This window comes from Rhipicephalus microplus, chromosome 8 (genome assembly GCF_043290135.1).
Source record: "Rhipicephalus microplus isolate Deutch F79 chromosome 8, USDA_Rmic, whole genome shotgun sequence".
NCBI lineage: Eukaryota > Metazoa > Arthropoda > Arachnida > Ixodida > Ixodidae > Rhipicephalus > Rhipicephalus microplus.
Genome location: NC_134707.1, coordinates 12,911,877 through 12,935,582, shown reverse-complemented (window position 1 = coordinate 12,935,582; position 23,706 = coordinate 12,911,877). Strand labels below are relative to the sequence as shown.

The following is a 23,706-nucleotide window of genomic DNA, read 5'->3' as shown; positions in this document are numbered from 1 at the left end:
GTACTTCATGTTTACACATACACGCATTCACAAAACACACACACGAACATACCCGAAGGCATGATGAAGTGCCTCACTCCTCGCCCCTCCCACCCGATTCCTGGCCACAACATTCGGGCCAAACCTCTGGGCGGCAAAGAAAACCACCACAACCGATGCCAGCAGTACTTGCAGCACCGGTAACGAAAGCGGCGCCATCTAGTAGCAAACTTGCACACCATCGGCGCGCGCGAGAAAAGACCAAGCAGAGAGCGATTGCGGAGGCTGCGTGACTGGGTGAATGGAGGTCACAACTTTGAAATCAAACTTCGTTGGTTTCGCTCGCCAAGCGTCGTCGATCGAGCGGCATTTCGACGACGCGAGGCGAGCGCACGGCCGGTAAATCGTGTTGTCAGCGCTCGCGTTTCTCGTTCAAGCGCGTTTCTTGAGTGATCGTATCGGGCGAAAGCTTTTCCGGAGTAATGTGGGTGTTCGTGGGATCAAAATTGTGGTCTTATTTGGATGGAGAGGTGTGCGTTGGCTGTACTCCTGTCGGTAAGGACCAATCGCACGAATAACTCCAAGTTTACGCTATCTTTCGGAGGATCTATTGATCCCTTTGTAGTAGAGGAGCTGCGAAAACTTTGGTGCGCCTAAGTGCGCTAAACGCGCGGTTGGTCGATTTCTCGTGCATCTTGTGTCGTGTTTTTGTTTTGCCAGTGCGAAATGTGCGCGATCGTGTTTTGTTACGCCCGTGATCTTGTGTGCAGGCTGGTTTTGTTTTGGTGTGACCGCAGGATGACAGAGACGGCAGAGAGGAGAAGGAAGGAGTCGGTTCACTTTTCAACGAGTTGGGTATGTACGAGATCCATGTGTGTCGTTGCGATGCTTGACGTACTCTATTTTGAGAGTCTTCGGCCGACCACTGAAATACACATCTGTTGTTAAACACGATTGTGGCTTACAAACTTTTGAGGCTGGCTGAGCACTTCATATTCATACATCACAATTCATGTACCCTCATACGTACTTCACAGTTCTAACTTAATAGAAACTGTTTCATAAGGGATCTATGTTGTGTTCTCAATTTGGTTTACTGCTTTTTTTGCTACGCTATAGCAGGCTTGTAGGCATTGTATCATGTTCAGATACTTTGTTTTCTTCGTTAGCTCTAGCATTCTATGAGGTAACATTTTTCTCCACGAAATGAAGTGTCATTTCAGAGTAATCGTTTCAAATAAGATAACTTGGGGGACCTTGTCGATGAGAAAAAATGCTGATGTATATACATACGTAGTTATAGAAAGTGCAGTGAGCTACTTGCCTTTCCTTGCGTTGATTTAAACTTATTAAATTCCATTTCTTGGTTCTGCCTATTCCTGAACACATTTTACTGCATTGTAATGTGTGTGTAATACTTGTGTAAATGGTGGCACAATTAACTGGCATGCAATCATTTAATGGCGAGGCATAACATCCAAATTTACTTGTGCACACATACACATTTATGCATGCGCGAGCATGCATTTTAAGGAACTGCATATTATATTTAGTTGCTGGTGTCAGGTGTCCTCAAAAAAATATACTCAGAAAGGTTATGTCATTGCCCATATTAGAGAGGGCTACAGTGAAGATCATTATCACGTTTGATTATATATTGAGACAGCTCCACGTCAAAACTTTAAAGGCCTCGCTGTTTACATGAATTGCAGATGTAAAATGTTCAGGAGTGCCAATATGAACCTGGGCGCCGCTCTGTTGCCGGGATGCCAGGCCATCCTGTGCTTCATCAACATTGTCCTGCAGCTCGTCTCCCTGCCTCCATCATACTGGGGAACCTTCGTCGCGAAGACCGATCAAGGTTAGTTGTTATGGTTGCCACAATTTTTGTCTTTCCAATATTTCAACATCTTGCCATATAGGTTAGCATGATACACTTCTTTATTTCTTTCTTCTGTGTTGCTGCCCCTGCCGTACTAGCAAAGATTGCTCATGCATGGTTGATAGCAGAATACAGTGTAAAACTTCCAGGATTGATGTTTCTGTATTAATTTTGGAGGGTGTGGCATCCCAAAACTATGATCCCATTTGAGGTATGCCGTAGTGGACGGCTTCAAAGGTTTTGACTACCTTGGGATATTTAACCTGCACCTATATCAAAGTACACGGGCCACTAGCGTTTCGCCATCATCAAAATGTGGCCGACACAGCTGGGGTTTCAACCGGCCACCTTCGTGTCAGCAGTGTAGTATCGCAACAACTAGTTCATCGTGGCTAGTTGTATGACTGATTTTTTTAAGTAAGCAGCACCAGAGAGGTTTATTCATTGTGAAATAGTCGAAAATAACTTTCAAAACAGGTCACAAGACAAGAAAAGTGTCCTAATGATTAACCCCTATTATTCACCACTAACATTTGTTTTCATTGCTACACTAGTCACGAATTTCTCTGACTTCATAGGCTAGACTTCTCATAATGGCCAAGTTAGTCCAACAACTTTTACGGATCCCTTACAAATAATCTACCATCAGAAACTTACATGGGTCCTAATATCTTTCTAAAGTTGGCATACTATCTTTCATATTAAAAACATGGTTAATTGATTTGCCTTGGACGCCTATATTTACAGCATTCAATGTGTCCAAATCAGGTAAATGTAATTTCTTTTTCCACTTGTGGACCTAGAACTTGTCTCTTGTCACTGATGAATTCGTTTGGCCTGTTGTTGCATTTGCATACATTGAGGCCCTGTGTAGCCGATTACAGCTGTTATTTTTTTTCTCTTTTCAATTTGGAGTGAAAATGAAATTCTTTAAGTTATGAAATGAAAGGCACTAATTTGGACATATATACCTGAAGGCATGGGATCATCTAAAACCATTTGTCCTGTCGTGTTTGTCAGTGTATGTCCCAATAGACAGATTTAGAATAGCATTAGCAGATGTAGCGGGTGCCATACCAGTGTTAGACCCGAATGCGTGATCGTAGCTACACCATAGCCTCGACACTAGCGCCTTGTGGGTGGCATGGGCTGCACGCTATTTCGAATTTTCTGCGGGCGGACTGCAAGTGCTAAGCACAGCTCGCGTTACTACGCATGCACAGTGGCAGCAACCACACCGCAAGGGCTTGCGGTGTGGTGTTACCACATGTTGCTAAATAACCGTGGCACAATAACTACTTTTTTACGATCGGCATTGAGGCTTCAGTGGTTCTTGCTTAGGACTGTGCAGTTCTCACAAAAAAGACAAGGGACAGAAATGCACACAGCATCTTCTGTCCCTTGTCCTTTCTTTTGAACACTGTACAGTCCTAAGCATGAATCTATACAAACTCGCTGAATTTTATATCCTAATTCAGTGGTGCTGGAGAATGATATAAATTTTTTCGAATATATACTCTAAGTGCCATTCAGAAACGACTCATATATGAGACATGAAAAAAGCATTTTTTTTTTTTCAAGTGGCAATTTTTTCCATTGTCGCAGGCCTATTGAAGGACTACATTTAGCAGCACTGAGGCCTGCTGGTTGAGGCGATTTTGAAACTCCTGCTCTATAGTGTTGCACTTGATGTATGAAACAGATTGCAGTTGAACAACAAGTGTTGCTTCTTACGCTTTGCTGCACTATCCCCCTGTCCTCACTGCCGCAGGAGCCATTCTCGAGCGCGGGCACTTTGGGCTGTGGTTCGTCTGCAGCGAGCATGTGCCATTTTTCTTTGAGGACTGTGAGGCTCCCATCACGTACCTGAGGCTGACTGGACTAAGCACGGCCGCGGGAGCGCTGGCCATCGTCCACCTGCTCGTACTGTTCGGGGCACTTCCACTCATCGTCATACGGGTGGTCCAATCCATTCGGAACATCGAAGATGGGTGCCTCGACATCCGGTTTCTGTGCTTGGCCAAGACTACTGTTACTGTCATTGCACGTGAGTCTTGAGACCTATTGATGTTGAGTGCAGCGGTCAGTTTTGAATCCTTTCTCAAGCGTAGACCTCATCTGGGCAGATGCTGCTAATTGGTTGACATACCGCTCTTCTTTGGTCAAGTTCTGCAAAAGCTTAAAGTTAACATGACATTGTGGTACGTTGAAGTCACACGAGTTCGGGCATGTTGGTATTCCATTTCACTACCTTGTGCAGAAACTCCAGGAGCCAGCCCCAGTACTCACTATGGTACATTGCATCATCAAGGACTAAATGTTTGCTTTGCAGAACCCTTGCGACTACGGATCTCCTGGTTTTTTACTATTTATGTGCACACCGCTATATCTCAGTCTCGTTCTGAAGCTAGTGCAAATATAAACATTCCCTAGCCCTCGCCAAGAATGGCAGCGTCCGTGGCACCAGTCCTTGGAAGTACAATGGGCTCCGGAGCGCCACAGACACAGGCGACACCAGTGTCCACTGGCTCAGCAGTGAAGACTGGTCTAATGAGGACTTCCTTTCAACTCATACAAAGCCCTAAGGTGAAAAGCCAGAACACCAGGTTCTTTCTGCTAGTGCTTAAGTATAGGCCTGCAGAACCTGTAAATAAATAAATAAATAAATAAATGTCATGATATCTATTCAAAAGACACCAATCCGTACAATTATTTTTGTACCAGAGCTTGCTACCGGTAACTTCAGGCGACTCAACAGAAAATAATTCTCCATGCTTCTTGAGGCGGCCGTGCCAAATGAAGAAAGGGTCGTGAGAGTTAACTCACACAAAATTGTTTTTGCAATCAACGTTGCACATGAAACTGCACTGAGCACATCGAGTCAAATTATGGAATTCGATGGCATAAAAATTCACTTGTACTTCCCATTGAGCCGTGGTACCACTATTGGTGTCATCTACGATGTCGATCGACATCTCTGTTTCAAACACAGACTTGACCAGTTTTGTGAAGCCAGTGGTCGATGGCATTGATATCATACATATGGCTCGCATGGGCACATATTTCTATATAAAATTAACATTCAAGGATGAATCTCTGCCCTCACATGTGATGGTAGGCCCCATTCGGCATCCTGTACGATCGTTCATCCCAAGGCTTCATCAATGCCACAAATGTTGTAGGTTCGGACACGTGAACGCCGTGTGTCAGAGCACGATGATTTGCTCGCGCTACGCCGAACCACGCGCTGCAGACTCTTGAGTCGCCACGGTACTCAAGTGCTGCCATTGCCTCAGGTCCCACGATGCTTTGACAAATAACTGCCCCAAGATTACAATAACAAAAGGAAATTCTTCAGCAGATGGTGCGAGACCGGTCATCTCGTTGGGAAGCTGTTGCTGTCAGAATGTGGCGCTCCCTACTCCGTAATGGATCAAGGGAATGTGTGACACATAGCTCACAGGTGACACAATATCCATTGCTTCCTAGACCTACTTGTCGCCATCAATTTCTGAGGACAGGACCACACCAAAGCACATGGATACTGATGTTTGGCTGGCATTAGCAAAGCTGCAGCTAGAGCCACAGCCAGAATCACAACCACAATGAAAGCCAGTGTGCAATATACTGCAAATGGAACGGTCGCAGCAGACCAAGCCAACATTGACCGAATTGGTTCCCCTGGTTCCCCACGCTTTGCCTGAAAAATACCAGGACATCTCTGCAACGCTAGGATCTCTCCTGGACACCATATTTATACTTTTGAATAAGCTAAGTACTCCGACAGTTCAAACTGTCATAAAACTATCGGAGGTTCTCAATCCAGTGTTTTCAGCGCTCCACTAGTCCCCACAGATCACCTACTACCATTTTCGAGACCGCAATTTCCCAGCCATGTCTGAATTCTGAAGCGACGTTGGTCAGAAAAGCTCCTCTCAGTGACTGACTGACTGTACTACTTGACTCTCCAGACGCTCGTGTACCAGACGCTCGTGTGGTCAAGTTCTCTGCCTTTCCTCTTTTTACTTCCTCTCTCTTGCTTAATCAATGATCAGTGAGGAACTGACACAAGAAAAAGACTCACAGGTTCCCCTACACTTTCGCCTAAAGCCCTAACCATACATGTCTTACAATGTGCCTGCATGTGTCTACAGAACACGGCTTTTGCTGTTGAGTCATCTTAAGCCCCAACACATACACATTCCCACATGTCAGTGAGTGGCGTGTTGCCACACACTGAGATGTTGATTGATTGATATGTAGGGTTTAACGTCCCAAAACCACTGATGATTATGAGAGACGCCGTAGTGGAGGGCTCCGGAAATTTCGACCACCTGGGGTTCTTTAACGTGCACCCAAATCTGAGTACACGGGCCTACAACATTTCCGCCTCCAACACTGAGATGTTGTAACGCATATGTGTCATTGGGCTTAAGGTGGTTCAAAAGTGAATGCTGTGTTCACAGGATAATGTCACAGGATAATGTGTCACAGGTTCCTGTGTCACAGGATAATGTCATCAAGCTGTCTCATGGTGATGTCGTGCAGATGCCGCAAGTTTTGATGATCTGTGACATGTCATGATGACATAACACAGTGATGTCACCAGGTGATGATATTTTGCATCACTGATATTCATGCGAATGCAGTGAGAGAAAGGCAGAGGCTGATGATCAATTTCCAGGTTTGATGTGGCATCAAAGGCTTTCACGTTAATGCTAATACAAGCCGTGATTATCACTAGATTGGGGACATGTGCGTATGTTCACCATCAGTCAACTTAAAAAGGAAAAGATAAGTTAGCTTAATGACAAGTCATGAGTGATTTGGCAAAAAGAGCAATACAAATCATTGCCTAGTGGTATAGTTTTATCTAGCTTTTACTTTGTACAGTTCATCATTGCTAATGTAGAATTGGCAAATGCAGTCATCAAACCCTCATATAAAGAAGTGTGTGAATATTTGACTTCGGAATAAATTACGACTTGTGTTTGCTATTCGGTTCGATTTGCACTGAAATTTGGCTATTCGAAGTAGTCAAACTTCTGACGATAAATACAGTCTTTGACAGAGGCCCCTTTACATTTTTATTGTGCCTTATCCCATCACGCTGTGGCTTTGCGGCAAAGCTGCCTTTCAAACTGCTACGGTTGCAAATGTAATACTTAAAAAAGAAAGGCTAATTCTAGCTTGAAGATGACGGACGCGGCAAAGGAAGGGGCTCACTTACTGCCATTTACAATCTTTTACAATCTTAAATTTCTGTAGAAAGTCCGTAAAATCAGGTGTGCTGAAAATTTTCAATGTCTGAAACTTATGGTGTTTTTATCATTGACGTTTGTGGGGCAAAGTAGGAACTGTGGACTCGAAGGGAATATGTGTTTGTCTGCCACATCAGTTAGGCCTCGACAGAAGTTGGAGGACAGGAGGTTGAGGAAGTTGCATTTTTGTCTCTCACATGTAAATTGTAGTCGATACCTCTTCGAACCTAACCGTGTAAATAAATACAACTCGGCCTCTGGATTGCCTCGTTCTGCAAAAAGTGCAGAACACCACCCCTCCAATGCTTCACCATTTAGCAGAAAAAAAAAAAACACTGTCATGTTGCAACCTAAAAATATCTCTAAGGGTGCTCTGAAATTTCTGTAATTCCACTTCAATGTATCAGAAGATTTCAAAATTATTCAATTCATTCCACTTTCAAACTTCAGTATTCAAATTTGCCTTGCACCCAAAAAACTGCTATTCACACGCCCGTCTTATATGTCAAAGTGAGGGTATGAAAGTGAATATGTTAGGAGTTTGCCCCTGCCTTTGCGAGTTGTCACTTGATTCCAGTTTTGTGCGCTAGACGCTAAAACTGTGGTACCTGCTTGGTGGGAATGTAATTTCCCATATGCCGTCACTGCAACAAACAGTTTGTTCTTTTCATTCCAGTGATCCTTGCGGTAGTCGTGGTGGTTCTCGGCAGCATGGGCACGGATCAGCCAGCCTACTATCAAGTGCAGCAAGGTTGGGCATTCTGGATTCAGGTAGGGTGCCATGCCAGCCTTCTCGACTTCTGCGCCAACAGTGCTGGTTGATTTTCTGCGCAGGAAAGCAGTTGAAAACCATTTCAACGAAAGGCGATACAACCTTCCGCAATACGCTCACGGTAGCATCTACTTTCACCAACCTAGTTAATAACATTGATACCTATTAACACGAGAGTTTTATTTATTTAAAATACTTCAAGGATCCTGTACACAGGGTTTTGCATGAGGAGTGAGAGAAAGAAACAAGATAGGTAATATTTACAAAGTGTGCCTCAACAGAGTTCTTGAAGTGAGTATGGCTGATGTGAAGGGTGATGTCAGAGAAAAGATTGTTCCAGTCGATGGCAGTCTTGACAAAGAATGATTGCAAAGGGTTGGCAGTAAGTAGTAATAATGCCTGATAACTGTAATAAAAAGCACTGTTCTCTTTAGCACTGGAGCTCGTTGTTTGAGTAGGAGTACTCTAAATTTTTGATATGCTTCTTTCTTTAATGTGCTACGAGAGAAAAACATACTCAGTATGATAGATTTGCAATAAAAACTAGCGACAATTAAGCCTTCATTCTAAGGATTTCTAACCATTCTTGTAATCAACGAATTGTTCTTGTTAGGCAGTGCTCAGTTTTGACAATCGTAATTCAAAGAAACCCCTATGTTCCTTTTTATGCTGTTGTAGCGCCCACAGCAGTCACCGACTATCTTCCTGCTTGTGAGAGCATATTTCACGTTGTAGCAATGTTTATAAATTTCTCATTAAGCTTAATGATCTTCATCATTTATTTATTTTGCTTTCTTTTACACTTTCAAGATGAGCATGTACATATTACTCCTATACAATTGTTACATTTGCGAAACTCATGAGAAATTTAGAAGTGTGAAAACTTCGGCAGGTTGGTAGGACATAACTGAAAGTACAAACAGCGCAACCTAGAAGTAGTTACAGCATAACTACAGAAGTGAAAAAACAACGATAGAAAAAAGTGCTACTTTCTATCTTTGCTTTTTCACTTCAGTAGTTACGCTGTAACTACTTCTAGGTTGTGCTGTTCGTACTTTCAGTCTATGAGAAGAATAAAATGTGTTAATCAGGCGCTTATATTCATCTTAGCAGATTTCTCCTATTGATATATTATATATGAATAGAGGCAAAGTAAGCAAGGTGTGCATCCTAGAACGTAGATGGCATGTGCAGCTATCTTATTCGCACTTCATAGTGGAAGATTTAATTTGGTAAGCTTTGTTGCAACACAGTAGTGTGATACACTGAAGCTTACTGGTAGCAAAAGAAACAATCATTGTGCAGTGAAGTACATATACTACATTGGGTCTAATTCCTTTCAGAGCCATTGTATGTGGCTTCGACCGCACGTCAGTCAACAGGCAGTGCAATGAAACTGGAAGGTTGGCAGGGAGGAATAGAATCAACCGAGAGGAAATGGTGGCCACTGACCTGGCGGTTGGCTGATTTACTTTTGTCGTGTGGACATTAGCTAGGCTGATTATGATTATAGCAAACTGGTTAAATAGTGTGCCTTTCCATTGCACTGTTTGACGTTAGGGGAAACTTTTCCTAACAGTTTTTTGACGCTTCTCAATTTTGAGCTAAGCCGTCGACCTCTGGTTTCCTGGAGCCTCATGGGACCATGAAAACATCCAGAAAATCGGGCAGTCCGAAAAAACAAGCGTGAGCAAAAGCACACTTTTTAATAGGTATTTTTTGCGGATGCAAAGGGTCGCGGCATTGGGGTCAGGGTTCACATTGCAACTCAACTAATGCATCATTTAAGTGGCTCTAAAATGAGCCAAAAGAAAAAACAAAAATCTATGCGGACGGCACTACCACATTTGTATGTAAACTCTTAGGTGCAAAAAAAAAGTAACTTACAGTCAACTCGGAACTTGAAGGAGATCCATAAAACTGTTTCATTTATCAGAAGTTTCATTTAAGCAAAATACACTTATTTAGTGAATCAAAAATTTTATTCAAATTGCACAAACCTCACCTTACTCTTGAGGATGAGTAGGAGAAAAAAAAGGAGTGAAGGCTGGTTTGTTTGGCAAGCTTGAGTTGTTTTTTCACAAGGTGCGCACCCATGCCTGATAAACTAGCCAGAAATTCTGGACAAGCCTCATGCTCAAAATAGCGCTGCAAATGTTCAACAGCCTCTTTGGCTGATTGGTCTGGTGGCACCACTGCACTGGCAATATTGTCATCACATTCATCGCTGGAAGGTTGATCCTCATTATTCACTTTGGCTATCATTTCTTCAACAGTCTCCTCATGACAGGTACAAACATTTTCATCAATTGATTCGTAGTCCTGCAACGTGAAAGTGGCAGAGGGCACGACCTCACTGAATACTGCCTCAATGTCGGCATCAGCAGGGCTTTCTTCTTCATCAGGTACTGCTTCTTGCACTTGAAAGCCAGCATAATGAAAGCATCTGTGTATTGTTGTTGCCTTCACTTCCTCCCAGGCATGAGCCAAATTGTGGATGGCTTCCAATAAACCTATGCTCTAGCATATTCCGCTCTCTGGACAAAGCAGCATTCGATGGAGCAATTGTCTGCGGTAATGAACTTTAATATTCTGAATAGCCCCTTGATCTATCGGCTGGATCAGTGCCGTTGCATTGGCTGGCAAAAACTCCAGAGTGATGGCTTGGGGTCTTTCAACCTGACCGTGGACTGGGCAATCATTCACAATGAAGACATCTTCCTGCCTTACCTTGTAAATCTTGTGACTTCTTCCCGTAGGCAGTTTTCAAAAATGGCCATGGTCATCCACGCTTTTCCGTTCGCTTTGTATGCAACGGGGAGGTGTCGGAATGCCTTTGAAACAACGTGGGTGCCTTGAATTTCTTATTACCAGCAGCTTCAATTTCTCATCTCCTGTCATGTTTGCACCCACCAGCACAGTGATGCGATCTTTACTGCGTTTTCCTCCACTACAGGCTTCGTCTGTGAAGGTAAGAGTCTTTGATGGAAGTGCCTTATAAAAAACGCCCATCTCGTCGACGATGAAGACATCTCGTGGCTTATCAAAATTTTCTTCAGCCACCCCTTTTGCCAGTCACTGCAAATGTGCCTGTTGACTGCAGCACTCTCACCTGAGATTGCTTTGAAGACTAGGCCATGTCATGATTTGGAGCGGCTGAGCCACTCATCACTTAGAACGAAGTTCTCAACACCCATTTGCAGGCGATCTCTCAAGCGTTCTGCTTGAGAATTGGTCCGCTTATGGGTAAATTGGAATTCCGTGCAATCTTGAACCACAGAAAAAGAACTTTTTCTAGTTGTTCATAAGGCGTCGTCCGTATACACATCTGTTTAGATGTAAAGGTCACATTCTTTAAAGCGCCTTCAATCTTTTCTCTGTCTGCAGATCCGCGACAGCGTCAATTTCAGGATGTTGTATTTCATCGCCACCTCCGTTTAGGGCACGCCGCTTCGATCGAGCTTCTGAAGAATTTGCAGCTCTTTTTCAAGCTAGAGTGCATGGTGTGGCTGCTTCCTTTCCATCGGGCTGAAATAACACCGTGATCCACCTCACTTAGCTGCACAAATAGGCCTAACACACAACTGACTCGCCGACTCGGCTCCCACAGCAAATTTTTCCTTCCTCCATGTCCCACAGCCACCACAAGCGAGAATGGCTACTGGATTGGCTTGTCTCGAAGTGTCGCCATGATTGTTAGACTACCTTTGGCCTGAGCAAGTCTATGCTGTGTTTAGAGTTTGTGCCGTTTAACTGTAGGTGACCAATAAGCATCGTTTTTATTAACTGATGAATTTTACTACGCAACACATAGAAATCCAGCCATATGAGCCCGTTTAGTTCCGTTAATGAGGCATTTTCGTTTAAGGGAGTTTCGTTTATTGGGAGTAGACTGTATTTTTGTTTGCATGGTGTTCCGCTTGCCGGCGAGGATGTCTTCCTCAATTAATGTTAACGTCATGCTGTCGCTGTACATTGATGACAGCGTCAGTGCTTGCATCAACTCCTTACTCGTTTGGCTGTGTAGGCACTGCCTGTTCGATCTTGGTGTCGGAGTCGTTGCGATCCTGCGTAACTTGACAGACGATTTGGTCATCAGTCAATTCCACACACAGCTCAAGGTTTTTGTCATCGTCGGCAAAGTTCTCAAGGGTTATCCCAGTTGGAATCGAAGCACGGGCAACGTGCGATAGTCGAAGGACACATCGGCGGGTGGAAGTTTGTCATGCACGCTGTCCACTCCATGCGAGATGGCCATCTTGGTGTTCAGTATGAAGCTAGCATGGCGAAAACAGTTCCGGGGGGCCTGTTGCCTAACCACTCTCCACGAGTCTGCAAGCATGCAGACGGCAGACTATTTACCAGCGTAGCTTTTTCCACTGTCGAAGCACATACTGCACAGCACCATGCGGCCTAAGCTATGGCTGGCAACAGACGCCGTGTGCTGCATTGAGACATTTTCGATTTCGAGAGTACGGGAGCCGAAATGGCGGCATCGATAGCAACTAGAGTATGCAGTTAAGGGTTAAAAGTCCACAAAATCTGATGGTGAAAGCTATAAACGTCTGGAATTTGGAACTTCTTAACACATTGACTCCATGGAGAATTTGATGGTGCCGCTGACGAGTCTGAGAAATCGGGCATGTCCGGAATTTTGGGCGTCCAAGAAATTGAATGCCAACTGTATATTGATGATCAATGCTGAGAACCAGCTAGTGCACATTTGAAATCATTTGAATTCATTCAAAGTTCAGACCTTCAGGCTGATTCTAACATCCTTTTCACATGTGCCCAAGCATGCTACAGTGCAAGAACACAATTGTTGAGCCATCTGTAGATTGGCAGGCTGTTGTTGCTTAATGTTGAGCTTGTGAGTGACCTCATGCTCTGCAGCTGCAAGCCAGTGGCCGATAAAGCAGGTTTTTAAAGATCACTGGCGGAGAAGTTTCATATCAAGAGAAAATCTGATTATATCTATATATATATATATATATATATATATATATATATATATATATATATAGCCATCTTTATACCAAAACAGTAAAAAACTGAAAAAAAAAACACCATGCAAATAAACATTTGTGGATATTGACACAATCGGAAATTTGCGACTCATAGTCACAGCACCCAAGACCTTGCAGCTACAGTTGCTACCAGTGGTGTGCCAAAAAACTTTTAAGGTGGCAGAGGTGGCATGACGTTCTGGTCAGCACATTGTCCTAAATGGCAGTTAATATACTAATTGAATAATTACTATCCCTGCAGCCTTCTCTAGGTTCCTCTGTAGTGTGTGCTATTCATTCTTTGTCTGCTAGCAATTTAAGTTGGATCAACAAATCACTTAGTCAAACAAAAACATTATGGAAGCTCAATTCATCTAAACCTCAATGTATGTTGCTATTTCTTGCAGACTGGTCAACACAATTAGCATATGCATGTCGGCACATAATCTGCCTTTTACATTTTCTTGTGGTGCCCTCTGCCGTTTTAGTAGGATTTTGATGGAGGCCGAGAGAGATAGTATTGCCACAATGAACGCTTGCTTAATTGAAAGGGATTTCATGGCATTTCTGCTACAGGAAGGGCACATGCTCCATGGCATCGTGGAAGAGATGAATTGTATATAGAGTGCATCAAAGCTATGGTTTATGGGTTTTATTGGTGCAGGTTGCGATTCTGATCGTCGACATCTTTCTCGTGTTGGTCGGCGCCCTCGAGAGCATCCAGCTGTGGAGGCTGCAAAACATGCAGCAGGCGGCAACTGCGGCGACGAGCAGCTACCAGGACGACTTCTCAGAGACGTACAGCAACCCTGGCTTTGGCCGACAGCCCGTGTACGACGTGCAGCAGCGCGCATACGACAGCGAACTTCCCGTGGCTCCGCCTCCCCCGCCAGTGGAGTCGGAGGGCTCGGACTTCAACGGATCGACGGCCGGGCTACCTCCGCCCCCTCCATTGCCACCACCGGGCGACAGTGACAGCGGGTACCCAGAACCCATCAGCGGTAGAAGGAATGGTGATGACTTGACGTATCAGAATCCTACGTTTGAGGACAGTTCGCCCAGTGCTCAGAGGAGGACTGCCAACAGTGAGCCACGCTATGGAAATATTTGAGGTGCCGTGCGTGCCGAGTCAAAAACATCACTGGGCTTACTAGCCAAAACAATATCTGAGTGGAGAAGTGTTATGTTCAGTAGGCTACCTCGAAACCTAAGCCCTCTGACCACTCCGAGTTCAGAGATGAGAAAACAGTTTCTTTCTCGCCACCATTACCCTTTTCCACGAGCATGCACTCACCCCTCCTTGCCAGTCATTTCTTCATAAAACACAGGAACAATGTCAGCACTAAGCCTTGAGCCGATCTGGATTTTGCACTTTTCAACTGTTGAGTAGATCTGTATTTATCACTTTTCAGCTACATGCTGTTATCATTGCTTGTGCAGTTAAAAGTGCACAAAATGAAGTGAAATCAGTTTATTATGCAATATTGTTATGCGACATAAGACAAAAGGGACCATTGGTTGCCTGACAAAGTAGAACAGAAAACAAGCGTAACCGAGATATCCCTTCTACAACAAACGATCAAGGTCACATGAACCTGCTGACATCATAATGTCGCAAGAAGATCGGAAATGCCCGAAAAGGATAATGTGCTCATTTTTCGCATTTTGAGGGGTTGTCAGGGGCCCTGAAGTTGAACGTGGTGCAGTCCTTTGTTTCACTTGTCAAAGATGGGGTGAGAATCAACCAGAAGCAAATTTTGGACAGTGTAGGTTTCTGCCATTCCCACATATTTGCATTTTTATGTTTGCACATTACAAACAAACAAGGGCAATGCACAGATCTTGCAGTGGGAATTGCGTCTTCGAAATAGGACGCAGAAAGACAGCATGAAAATGTGATTTCAAACAAAAAGCTCTGCTTTTGCATGTCATTGAGAGTCACGGTCACGTGCAAAACTGCAGACATTCAACTTCTTCACAAGAAACACAGCTTGACATATCGCGAGCCATGCCTTTTGCTCCTTGATGCCTCATGCTGTGCCAGCATCTTTCTGAAGTTTTGAGTAGCAGTTATAAACTGCATCATCATCATCTTCATCAGCCCAAATATGATGTAGAAAGACAGCATGAAAATGTGATTTCAAACAAAAAGCTCTACTTTTACATGTCATTGAGAGGCAAGGTCACGTGCAAAAATGCAGACATTCAACTTCTTCACAAGAAACACAGCCTGACTACTGCAGGATAAAGGCCTCTCCCATGCTCCGCCGGTTAACCCGGTCCTGTGTTTGCTGCTGCCAATTTATACCCGCAAACTTCCTAATCTCATCTGCCCACCTAACCTTCTGTCTCCCCCTAACTCGCTTGCCATAAACTGCATACCTGACTGTGAGTCTTCTCCCTCATGCTGCTTGCAGCCACAAAACTTAGCCCGGTGGCAAGTCTTGATGCGTGGCTTTTTGAGCTCATCATCCAAATAAATTGTAATATAAATGTTCCTAAAGACTCCTTCAAGAGCTTTTTGTCGCCTATGAATCAGCACTTCGTTAAAAGGACCCTGCTTTACAGAGGAAGTAATAATATTTGGGGTTTAACGTCCTAAACCGCCATATGTTTATGAGAAAAGGCATAGTGGAAGACTTCGAAAATTTTGACAACCTGGGGTTCTTTAATGTGCACCGAAAATCTGAGCACATGGGCCTACAGAATTTTCGCCTCCATTGTAAACGCAGCCACCGCAGCCGGGGTTCGATCCCGCGACCTGCGGGTCAACAGCCGTGTACCTTAGCCACTAAACCACCGCGGCGGGGCTGCTTTACAGAGGTGCTACGGTCACATTTAACTGCAAAACTTCTTGCGAGGCTGTCCATGTGATGCAATTAGTAAAAATGTTGCGTTCAAAGTTTCGTAAATAAAAATGTATGTATATAGACACACGGAGAAGGGTCGCGAGAGGAAAATCAAGCTGCTGAGTTGTAATAACCATTATGTAAGTGTGGGAAGCGGAGTCGGTGAAGGACGGATCCCAACATAAAACGTAACGTTGTTTATTAATGTGGTAGCAACATCAGGGCAAGCGTGCCAATACTGCACTCGAACGGTTAGAAAAACAATCATTTAGTGAGCCTAGCAGCTGGGGCCTTATAGCCACCTGTGGCGACATCAGCCTCCAGTGAAAGAGCAGTGGCGCTGTCCGTTATCGCATGTTGCAGCAAGTGACCATATCAGCTATGATTACGGCAAATGCCTGATGGCACATTTGTGATTTTTTTTATAATAAAGACTAAGGTTACGGGTGTTTTGTACTGAATTGATTCATAGTGAAAGACCTTGATTCATAGTAAAAAAATGACAAAATATTGTGACCATAGTCGTATGCACTGTCAGCTAGTGTGCTGGCCCATGATTTTTAAGAACGCGTTATTTATTATCAATTGTTCGATGCTATCTTGGATTATGAAAACGCTGTCCGTTGAAAGTATAGTCGCATTTTCACAAGCTGGCTAGTCTTAGGCACATCTACAATTTATCACAAGCCATAAAATCTACAGTTTACCCTGTCTACACTATACATTATTTTTTAGTAGAACAGTCGTACATTTTTGTATATTAGGGACTGCCTTATACGAATGCAATTACACTCATACCTCAAAATAACGAACCCAGTTATAATAAAATATTGTTTACAACGTAGTAAATAAAATATAGTTTTGCAATATATATAGTGTTAGTTATATCTGATAATTCTATTTAAAGGTATGTTCCAAACATTTTCGTGTAAGATGCGACTTCGTTGCAATTAGATTTGAGTGCCAGTATTGGCTAATTTTTATGTTTGTGGCACAGTTTTCGTGACATTAACTTATAATAATCCAAGTATAAAATCAGTGCAAGTTTGATGTGTTTTCTTCATGAATACAAAAAAGGGTGCTGCTCGAGGCCACATAATCATTCATTTATGCCATGGCAAACTGTTACTTATTAATAGTTATCTTTTAGTGATGTCCATGAAAGTTGCTGCTGATTGCCACCATTTGGCTGGTCTGACAAACTGAATAATGATGTGTTTTGTTTTCTTTACATTACGCTGGCCTACTCGTGTCATACTAGACCACAATGCTACTGCGAAAGTGACCCAGCTGCAATGTGTTCTAGTGCTTTTTATTTGAAGGTTCAAGTAGTCGCTGCACTGCAATATGATTTCATGACAGCATGTTCATTGTAATGAATATCACAGCAAGCACAACTCCGGCATGGTTATGAAAATGCAGATACTTCATGTGCAGTGCATGCTGAAATGCCTTAATGAGAAGCTAAAGCAAGCGTGAAATGATTTCTCGTTGCTTTGAATTATGACTGCAGTGCTAGCACCTTTCGGATGTTTTGAGGAACAATTCAAAACTACATGTCTGACCGGTAGGTCTCCACGTTCGTGCCGTTTGTCGTCACTAGATGTGACCCGTTGGCAGGTCGTGATGCATGGCAACTGAATGGTCAATGCGTTGCCAAATCTAATTGCTTTCTGTGCCAATGGAGTGATGGCCATTCAAAGTGGCCTGCACGCATTTCCTGTGTGTGTCTTCTGCCTCTTACACATGATAAAGCAAAAGCACACGTCTTATTCTGATGGGAATGAGGGCGCTGCTTTCTTACATATGTAATATTGTTTCATATGCTACACGCAAATTTATGAAGCATGCGTAGCATGATCTGGTAATTAGCGAAGAAGTATGGATATGTTCTCATGTTGTCAAAGCCGCAAACCTTTTTTTAGTAGCACTCCTAGTGTTTTATAATCTACATACAATTTTGTTATTGTATAAATAGAAGTGTTTATTTGTATGTGCCAGAACTTATTGTGCCTAGTCTTTTTGCCATTCAAAGTTGTCAGAGGTTCATTATTATTTTTTTTTTGAGAGCTTCGTCACAACAGCTATTTGTTTGTGTAAAATGCACATGTAGTCAACTCTCCTTAATTCAAACTCGAAGGGGCGTCTAAAGTTTGTTTGAACGATCAAGGAGTTTCAATTATTAGAAGTTCTCTGATAGATGACTCTGGGTGAGTTGACACCACACAGTATGATTAGGCATTGAATTTATCTCGTTTAAAATTTTTTCAAGTACCGTATTTACTCGCATAATGAACGCACTTTTTTTCTAAAAAAATCAGAGCGAAGTTGGGGGGTGCGTTTATTATGCGGGGTAAATCTTGTGAAAACTTTTTCGGGACAAGGAAAAAATGCGGTAGTGCAAAAAAAAGCTAGGTCGCTTAGTCTTTCGCAATTTACATATGCGTACACTGTTTGGAAACATCTTTGTTGCACTTTACTCATCTTCCGCTGGTTGATGGCGCTATCTTCTGCTGTGATCTCGAGGGGTTCGCGCACTCATAGGGGAACAGGGAATAAAGGGACAATTAGAATGAAGGAAAAAGTAGGCTAAAAAAGAAAGACGGGGGGGGGGGGTGTCGCAGGAAGCGACCGACATTGGTTGGCGCGGGCGCAGTTTGGTGACCTTCGCTCGCTTTGTGCTTATCAGCTGAGATGTCTCTACACTTGCACGGCTCCTATTAAACACATCCCCTGCATTATCCGCTGCAGTCCCGCTTACCCACACCTGGCGTCTCGTCACCTGTTGGCTTTCTTCCGTTTTTTATTACTTTGCCAACCCCCTCAACAACCTCGGCTTTAAAAGGTCTGATCAGCAGTAAATGGCCAATAAAGAAATCATAAATTGCCAACTGCTTCTTTGCTATGTGCCATCAGCACAAAGCTCTGTACACTAGTTGAAGCATCACAGTCTTCTATACGTGTGCTTTGTTTCAAACATTTATATACTAGTAAAGCTTTTTTTCTCGAAAGCCTGGCGAGCTTATTTTTCGTTTTTAGACTGTTAGTACTATATAAGCATACAAATTTTTAAATAGTAGTAGTGGGAAAGCAGCAGATATTTTCTGGCATGGAACTGCAAAAAGCATGACTTAACCAAATGATGGAGTTTGAATTAACAGGCTTTTAAATACATTGAAAGAATACAGGGCCAACCAAAAAATTTCATTTTGTTTCAATTAACCAAAAGTATAAATTATCAAAGTTTGAATTTTCGGGAGTCTACTGTATGCCTTTCCTAAGTGCGTTTTCTTACCCTCATGCTGGGATTGGTACGAGAGGAGCAACTGACTTGTAGAGACTCTGCAAATGAGTTTTTTTTGTAGTACCGCTGTGGGTTATTGCTGGAGGAGTTGAATCTTGTGTGTCTGTATGCAGTGAAGATCTATGTGTGTTATTGCATTGAAGCCAAAAAATGATCTATTTTTGCTTTGTTAGCATTGTTTAAATGTGATAACTGTGACTGAGATACAGCAGTTCCAATTGTGAATTTAATGCATGTATTTGGGGAAATGCTCAGTTTGTTTACATTGGTAAATTTTTGAAGGAGTATGCTCATTTGTTCGGTGAAAGAGCTTCAAATTGTGGCATAAAAATATTGGCAGAGTTTTACTGGGTAAATTTTCACCAAAGCGTGATCGCTAACATATAAACTTAATTTCAATCAATTGTGAATCATTTTTTTTCACTTAGTTCATCGAGGAAGAAGGACATGTTTAATACTTTCCTCGTCAAGTCAATGGATTTCGTAAAGTGCAGTAAAGTCCCTGTTTACTAACAACAAAGCCAGAAAAAGGGGTTTCAATATCAATGACGTCAGAGCGACATCACGGATCTAAGTGATTCGCACAACAAATTACAGTGAGCTGGCACTGGGGGATCTGCCACACCTTTTACCTTATTTATTTGTACATTATTTCAATTTCATGCTTTGTAAGTATTTTCATGGTGAGGGTGGCTGTCTTAGTTGTGTGCAGGTTTACAAAGTATCTCTCATTGAAGTTTAGGAATCATAAAAATATTGGTCTGTTACACTCTTGAGTTACAATAAAGACATGCCAAATAAAACTATCAATGGAGCCTCATACTCTTCGAAGCTCTCGTCACAGCATTCTAATTTGAAGACATGACTTACTTTTGCTGTTTCTGTGCACAATTGGCAAGGCAGAGACTATGCACACTGAGCTAATGGTAACTTAGCCATTCTTATCTTAACCGAGCCCCTGTACGTTTCTCATGCTTGAAATATTTTGCTACAAACAAGCACTTTGGTGGAGGTAGTACCATGCTTAAAGAGACGTTGCAGACGGAGCGTTTCTACTAGAATTTCAAAGCATTTTTTTTACTTTTTAGGAATGTTACGCCGACGGGTAACTGGAGCATGTACTTTAGGAGTGTCATTTAAGGCAATTTATAAAGAAATATGGTGTGTTTGGCTGTAAAATAGTTTGCTAAATATTCACATTGTAATTACAAGTGATTGCTATGAAATACACTGTACCTTAGTCTAACACAAACATTTCAAATTACGTCACCAGAACGACGGCATCAAATTATGTCAATTTTATGCATTTATAGACTCCATCATAATGCATTTGGAAAGGAAATACAGTAATACAGCTAAAATGGCTGATGAGAGAACACTTATAAATCGGGAATCAATTAAGCGCCTCAAATGTTTATCTGCACGCCCACAGGAGCCACATGACATGGTGCCACTGATCTAATTTGTGGTGAGGAATCTTGAGGCATCTGCTTCAAAACTTGTCAAAATTGTACACGCATCCTGCCTATTTGTGTTGGGATACGCATGGCCGAGTTTCATTGCTACTAGTCTATCCTAAAGCACATTTACACAATGAAACCTGAAAACTTCAAAATAACAAATTTGTAATTGGGTCATTACATATAGCAAGGGCAAGCTGATATGCTCCTCACTAATATCAGTCTCCTAGATTATAATACATAGCAAATATTTATATAACAATGCATTTGTGGCAGATGCAACTGGTCACAATGAAAATTGATTGATTGATTTTATTCAAACTTGAAACTAATCTCACAAACTCGTGCTGGGCATAATCTCACTGTTACATATAATAGGTCGTACAATATTATGTGGGGCAAAACAGACTAAGTTAGCAAATGCCAGCTGTGCCTGAAAATGTGGTGCCTTGTTTAAAAATTTATGTACATTCCAGTGTGAATCGATATAATTGTGAATCACCGTGTCCTAGCTAACTTCTCAATGACGAGCGACATGAATGTCCTATCATTTGTTCCTTGTGAGCTGTGAACACTGTAGATTTGATAAACCTTTTCTTTCTTGTTGTGTACTCAATTGTTTGTGTTTATTCCAAATGAAAATCATCAGGAAAACGTTAAAGTGGCCCTGCAACACTATTTGACTATAGTAAAAGAGTGCTGCTAACTGTCAATCAAGGCACCTGCAAGCACATGAACCAAACATTGCAGCAGACCATGCAGCATGGAATTTACTATTTAATTTCAGGTTTGGCAGCACATTGTTCTCTCTTCTCTCCACAAATCAAGCCATAAGCCAAAAAGGCCTCGCCATTAGCAAAAACATTGTGGCCATCGATAAATTCAAGCATTGTGAGCGACATAGTTGCAGTGGCTGCGGAGGGATATCGTGACTTGACCATGCTGTACTCTATAATGATAGATATATATCCACTATAGAATTACCCCACCATGCTCACAATCGCACTGAAAGTCAGACATGTGTTCACAAAAAAAATAAGAAAGTGTTCAAAGTCGCAATGCTCAATGACGCAAAACTGCTGGCAGGCCTTGTTGGAGAGCTGTTATATTGCGCTTGTCCTTGTCTGCTCTTTCCATCATACTTGTTTGTTTCATGCAAAGTGGCTGAAAGATGCTCACTGACAAGCGGGCATGGCTTGCAGCATGCTCACTGGTATGAATTGAGAACAACAGTGCCTAAAGTGTGTGACAAATCCCTGTAACTCCGCTCGTACTTTGCGGATTCTGAAAAATTTTGCAGCTGTCAATTCGCGAGGCAATGAACTTGTGTGAAAGAATCATTTGATTATTACTTTAAAATGTGTTGCAGGGCTCCTTTATAGGTCTCTTGTTTGTCTCCACATTTGCGTCTGTATATAAATTTTGGATATGTTCCCCATCTGTATTATGCGGTTCATTTTATTGACCATTATAACTTATCAGAGTACGGTGGCTTTTAATGCTTTTGATGCTTCAGGGATTACTAGCTAATTTTATTTCACCTAAATAAGTTTGTTCATGTGTATCTTATGTCCCCTTTTAGACATAGCTACTCACTTGAAATCCAGGTATTATCTGCGACATGATATGTTCTGTCTCCCATCAGCCACCTTCTCAATAATCATGTAAAAATTTAACAGTAATATGCACTAATACCTCTAATTAGCAATGTTTTATATTGTGGAAGGTTTATAGCTAGCTTTTGGAATGTTAAATCTATTGTCAGTTCTCTGTGTTATTTTTTAGATAAAGCTGATAGATGATTTTGCATTGAAATGTGCAAGAATCAACAATGCAATGTGTATGGTTCTTTTTTGACAAAAAATATTGCCTATACTATGCTACAGTCTTTCCAAGCAAGTCTTTACATTGTATGGTGGAAATCCCTCTTATCACATTGCACATCGAATGCATTGTTTCGTTATTGCCAGTTACTATTGTATGTTCTTGAAACAATAATTCTGCATTGAAATATGCAAATATCGATCATTATTATTACCAGGACTTGCAGCTTTTTCGATGCTTCAATGCACTACTTGTAAGTATGTGGTTTTGTTTTTTTATGAAAATATTTTTGTTGGTATGTTCTTCGCATGAACTTCTGTGCTACAATCTTTCCAGTCATGTCTCTCAGCATGATATGGTAGAAACCCTTCTTTTATTGCACGAAAGATGCCTTGCGTTGTTTTGTTATTGTAAGTTCTGTTGGTAGCACTTACAGTGATGTTTTTTTGTTTTACATTGTTTTCAACATGTTCTGCATTGTTATTGTTCTGCAAGACCATAATGAGTAATTAAAATTCACATTTTACTGACAGCAATGTTGTGGTGTGTTCATGCAAACTTACTTGATACAGCACTGAAAGAAAAATAATCGAAAAGGAAGCTCCTTAGACATGACTACATGGACGATATAATAGAAACACTGGTATATATCATTAGGTCTGAAAATTCACTTCGGCATGGGCGTTTTATCGTTCCATAAACTAGGTGCAGCAGTGGCATTGTTTTTTGGGGAGATATGCATAGATAAAGCACATCCATATAAAAATTTGCCAAGGCTTGCGCTCTTATCCTCTTCAAAGTTGGAACTCGCTCGTGCATCTAACGACAGTACATGTTGGCGTCAGCACTAGCGGTTTGTTGGCGACAGATATGGCATGTGCATTGCACGATACTTGGCTTTCTACGGATCATTTTGGCGCTTGTAGAAGACTGCCATTATTTGCTCGGTGGCTGTGGGTGAAGAGCAACAAGGGACCTCCAATTGAAGGGGCCCTGCAACACTTTTTGAGCATGGTCAGAAGATGCTTCCAATCGTTAGTCGATGCTCTCGAGAACATGCGTGACAAGTATTACAGCACGCGGTTTGTACTTTACAATAACATCTCAAAGTCAGCTGAAGCTCCCTTTCTCTTCTCTTGACAAATTACACTGCAGCTTTCCCCCCTCCCTCCCCAAAAAATCCCTATGTCACAAGTGTAGTATCAGCCATTGGGCGAGTGGAGCATGGCGCCCTCTGCCGTTTCTGTGGCCGTCGTGGGAGGGCGCGACTTGTCCATGAGCTCACGTACATTCCCGCTGACAAGCCGTGCATTCGCAGAAAAAACGAGAGAGAAAAAGGGCTCAAGGTCTTATAGCGTGCCTGACGTAT

General features: G+C 42.3%; 1 protein-coding gene and 1 long non-coding RNA gene across 7 annotated transcripts in view; one reads left to right on the top strand and one right to left on the bottom strand.

The window, feature by feature from the left end:
- Window positions 1-240: 240 nt before the first annotated feature.
- LOC119164141 (uncharacterized) lies at window positions 241-22,869 on the top strand. 6 transcript variants are annotated; one of them, XM_075871066.1, is made up of 6 exons: window positions 241-378; window positions 777-834; window positions 1,707-1,840; window positions 3,633-3,908; window positions 7,799-7,893; window positions 13,565-22,869. In XM_075871066.1, exons 3-6 carry the CDS (start codon window positions 1,717-1,719, stop codon window positions 14,009-14,011), a joined length of 942 nt encoding a protein of 313 aa, XP_075727181.1. In that variant the 5' UTR covers window positions 241-378; window positions 777-834; window positions 1,707-1,716; the 3' UTR covers window positions 14,012-22,869. The 6 variants fall into 6 exon arrangements, with proteins under 6 accessions (XP_075727181.1, XP_075727179.1, XP_037272148.2 ...); XM_075871064.1 differs by having other exon boundaries at window positions 242-378; window positions 1,692-1,840; XM_037416251.2 differs by having other exon boundaries at window positions 248-534.
- Window positions 6,529-23,706, bottom strand: part of LOC142768813 (uncharacterized) — a 40,398-nt gene continuing 23,220 nt past the window's right edge. Inside the window, exon 3 of the long non-coding RNA XR_012885481.1 lies at window positions 6,529-7,948. This is a non-coding gene — a long non-coding RNA (uncharacterized LOC142768813). The remainder of the gene's footprint in view (window positions 7,949-23,706) is intronic.

Coding starts and splice junctions, on each gene's coding strand:
- LOC119164141 (XM_075871064.1), top strand. CDS start 1,699: ATGTTCAGGAGTGCCAATATGAACCTGGGCGCCGCTCTGTTGCCGGGA. Junction 1,841..3,632: donor CGTCGCGAAGACCGATCAAG/GTTAGTTGTTAT, acceptor TCACTGCCGCAG/GAGCCATTCTCGAGCGCGGG. Junction 7,894..13,564: donor GTTGGGCATTCTGGATTCAG/GTAGGGTGCCAT, acceptor TTATTGGTGCAG/GTTGCGATTCTGATCGTCGA.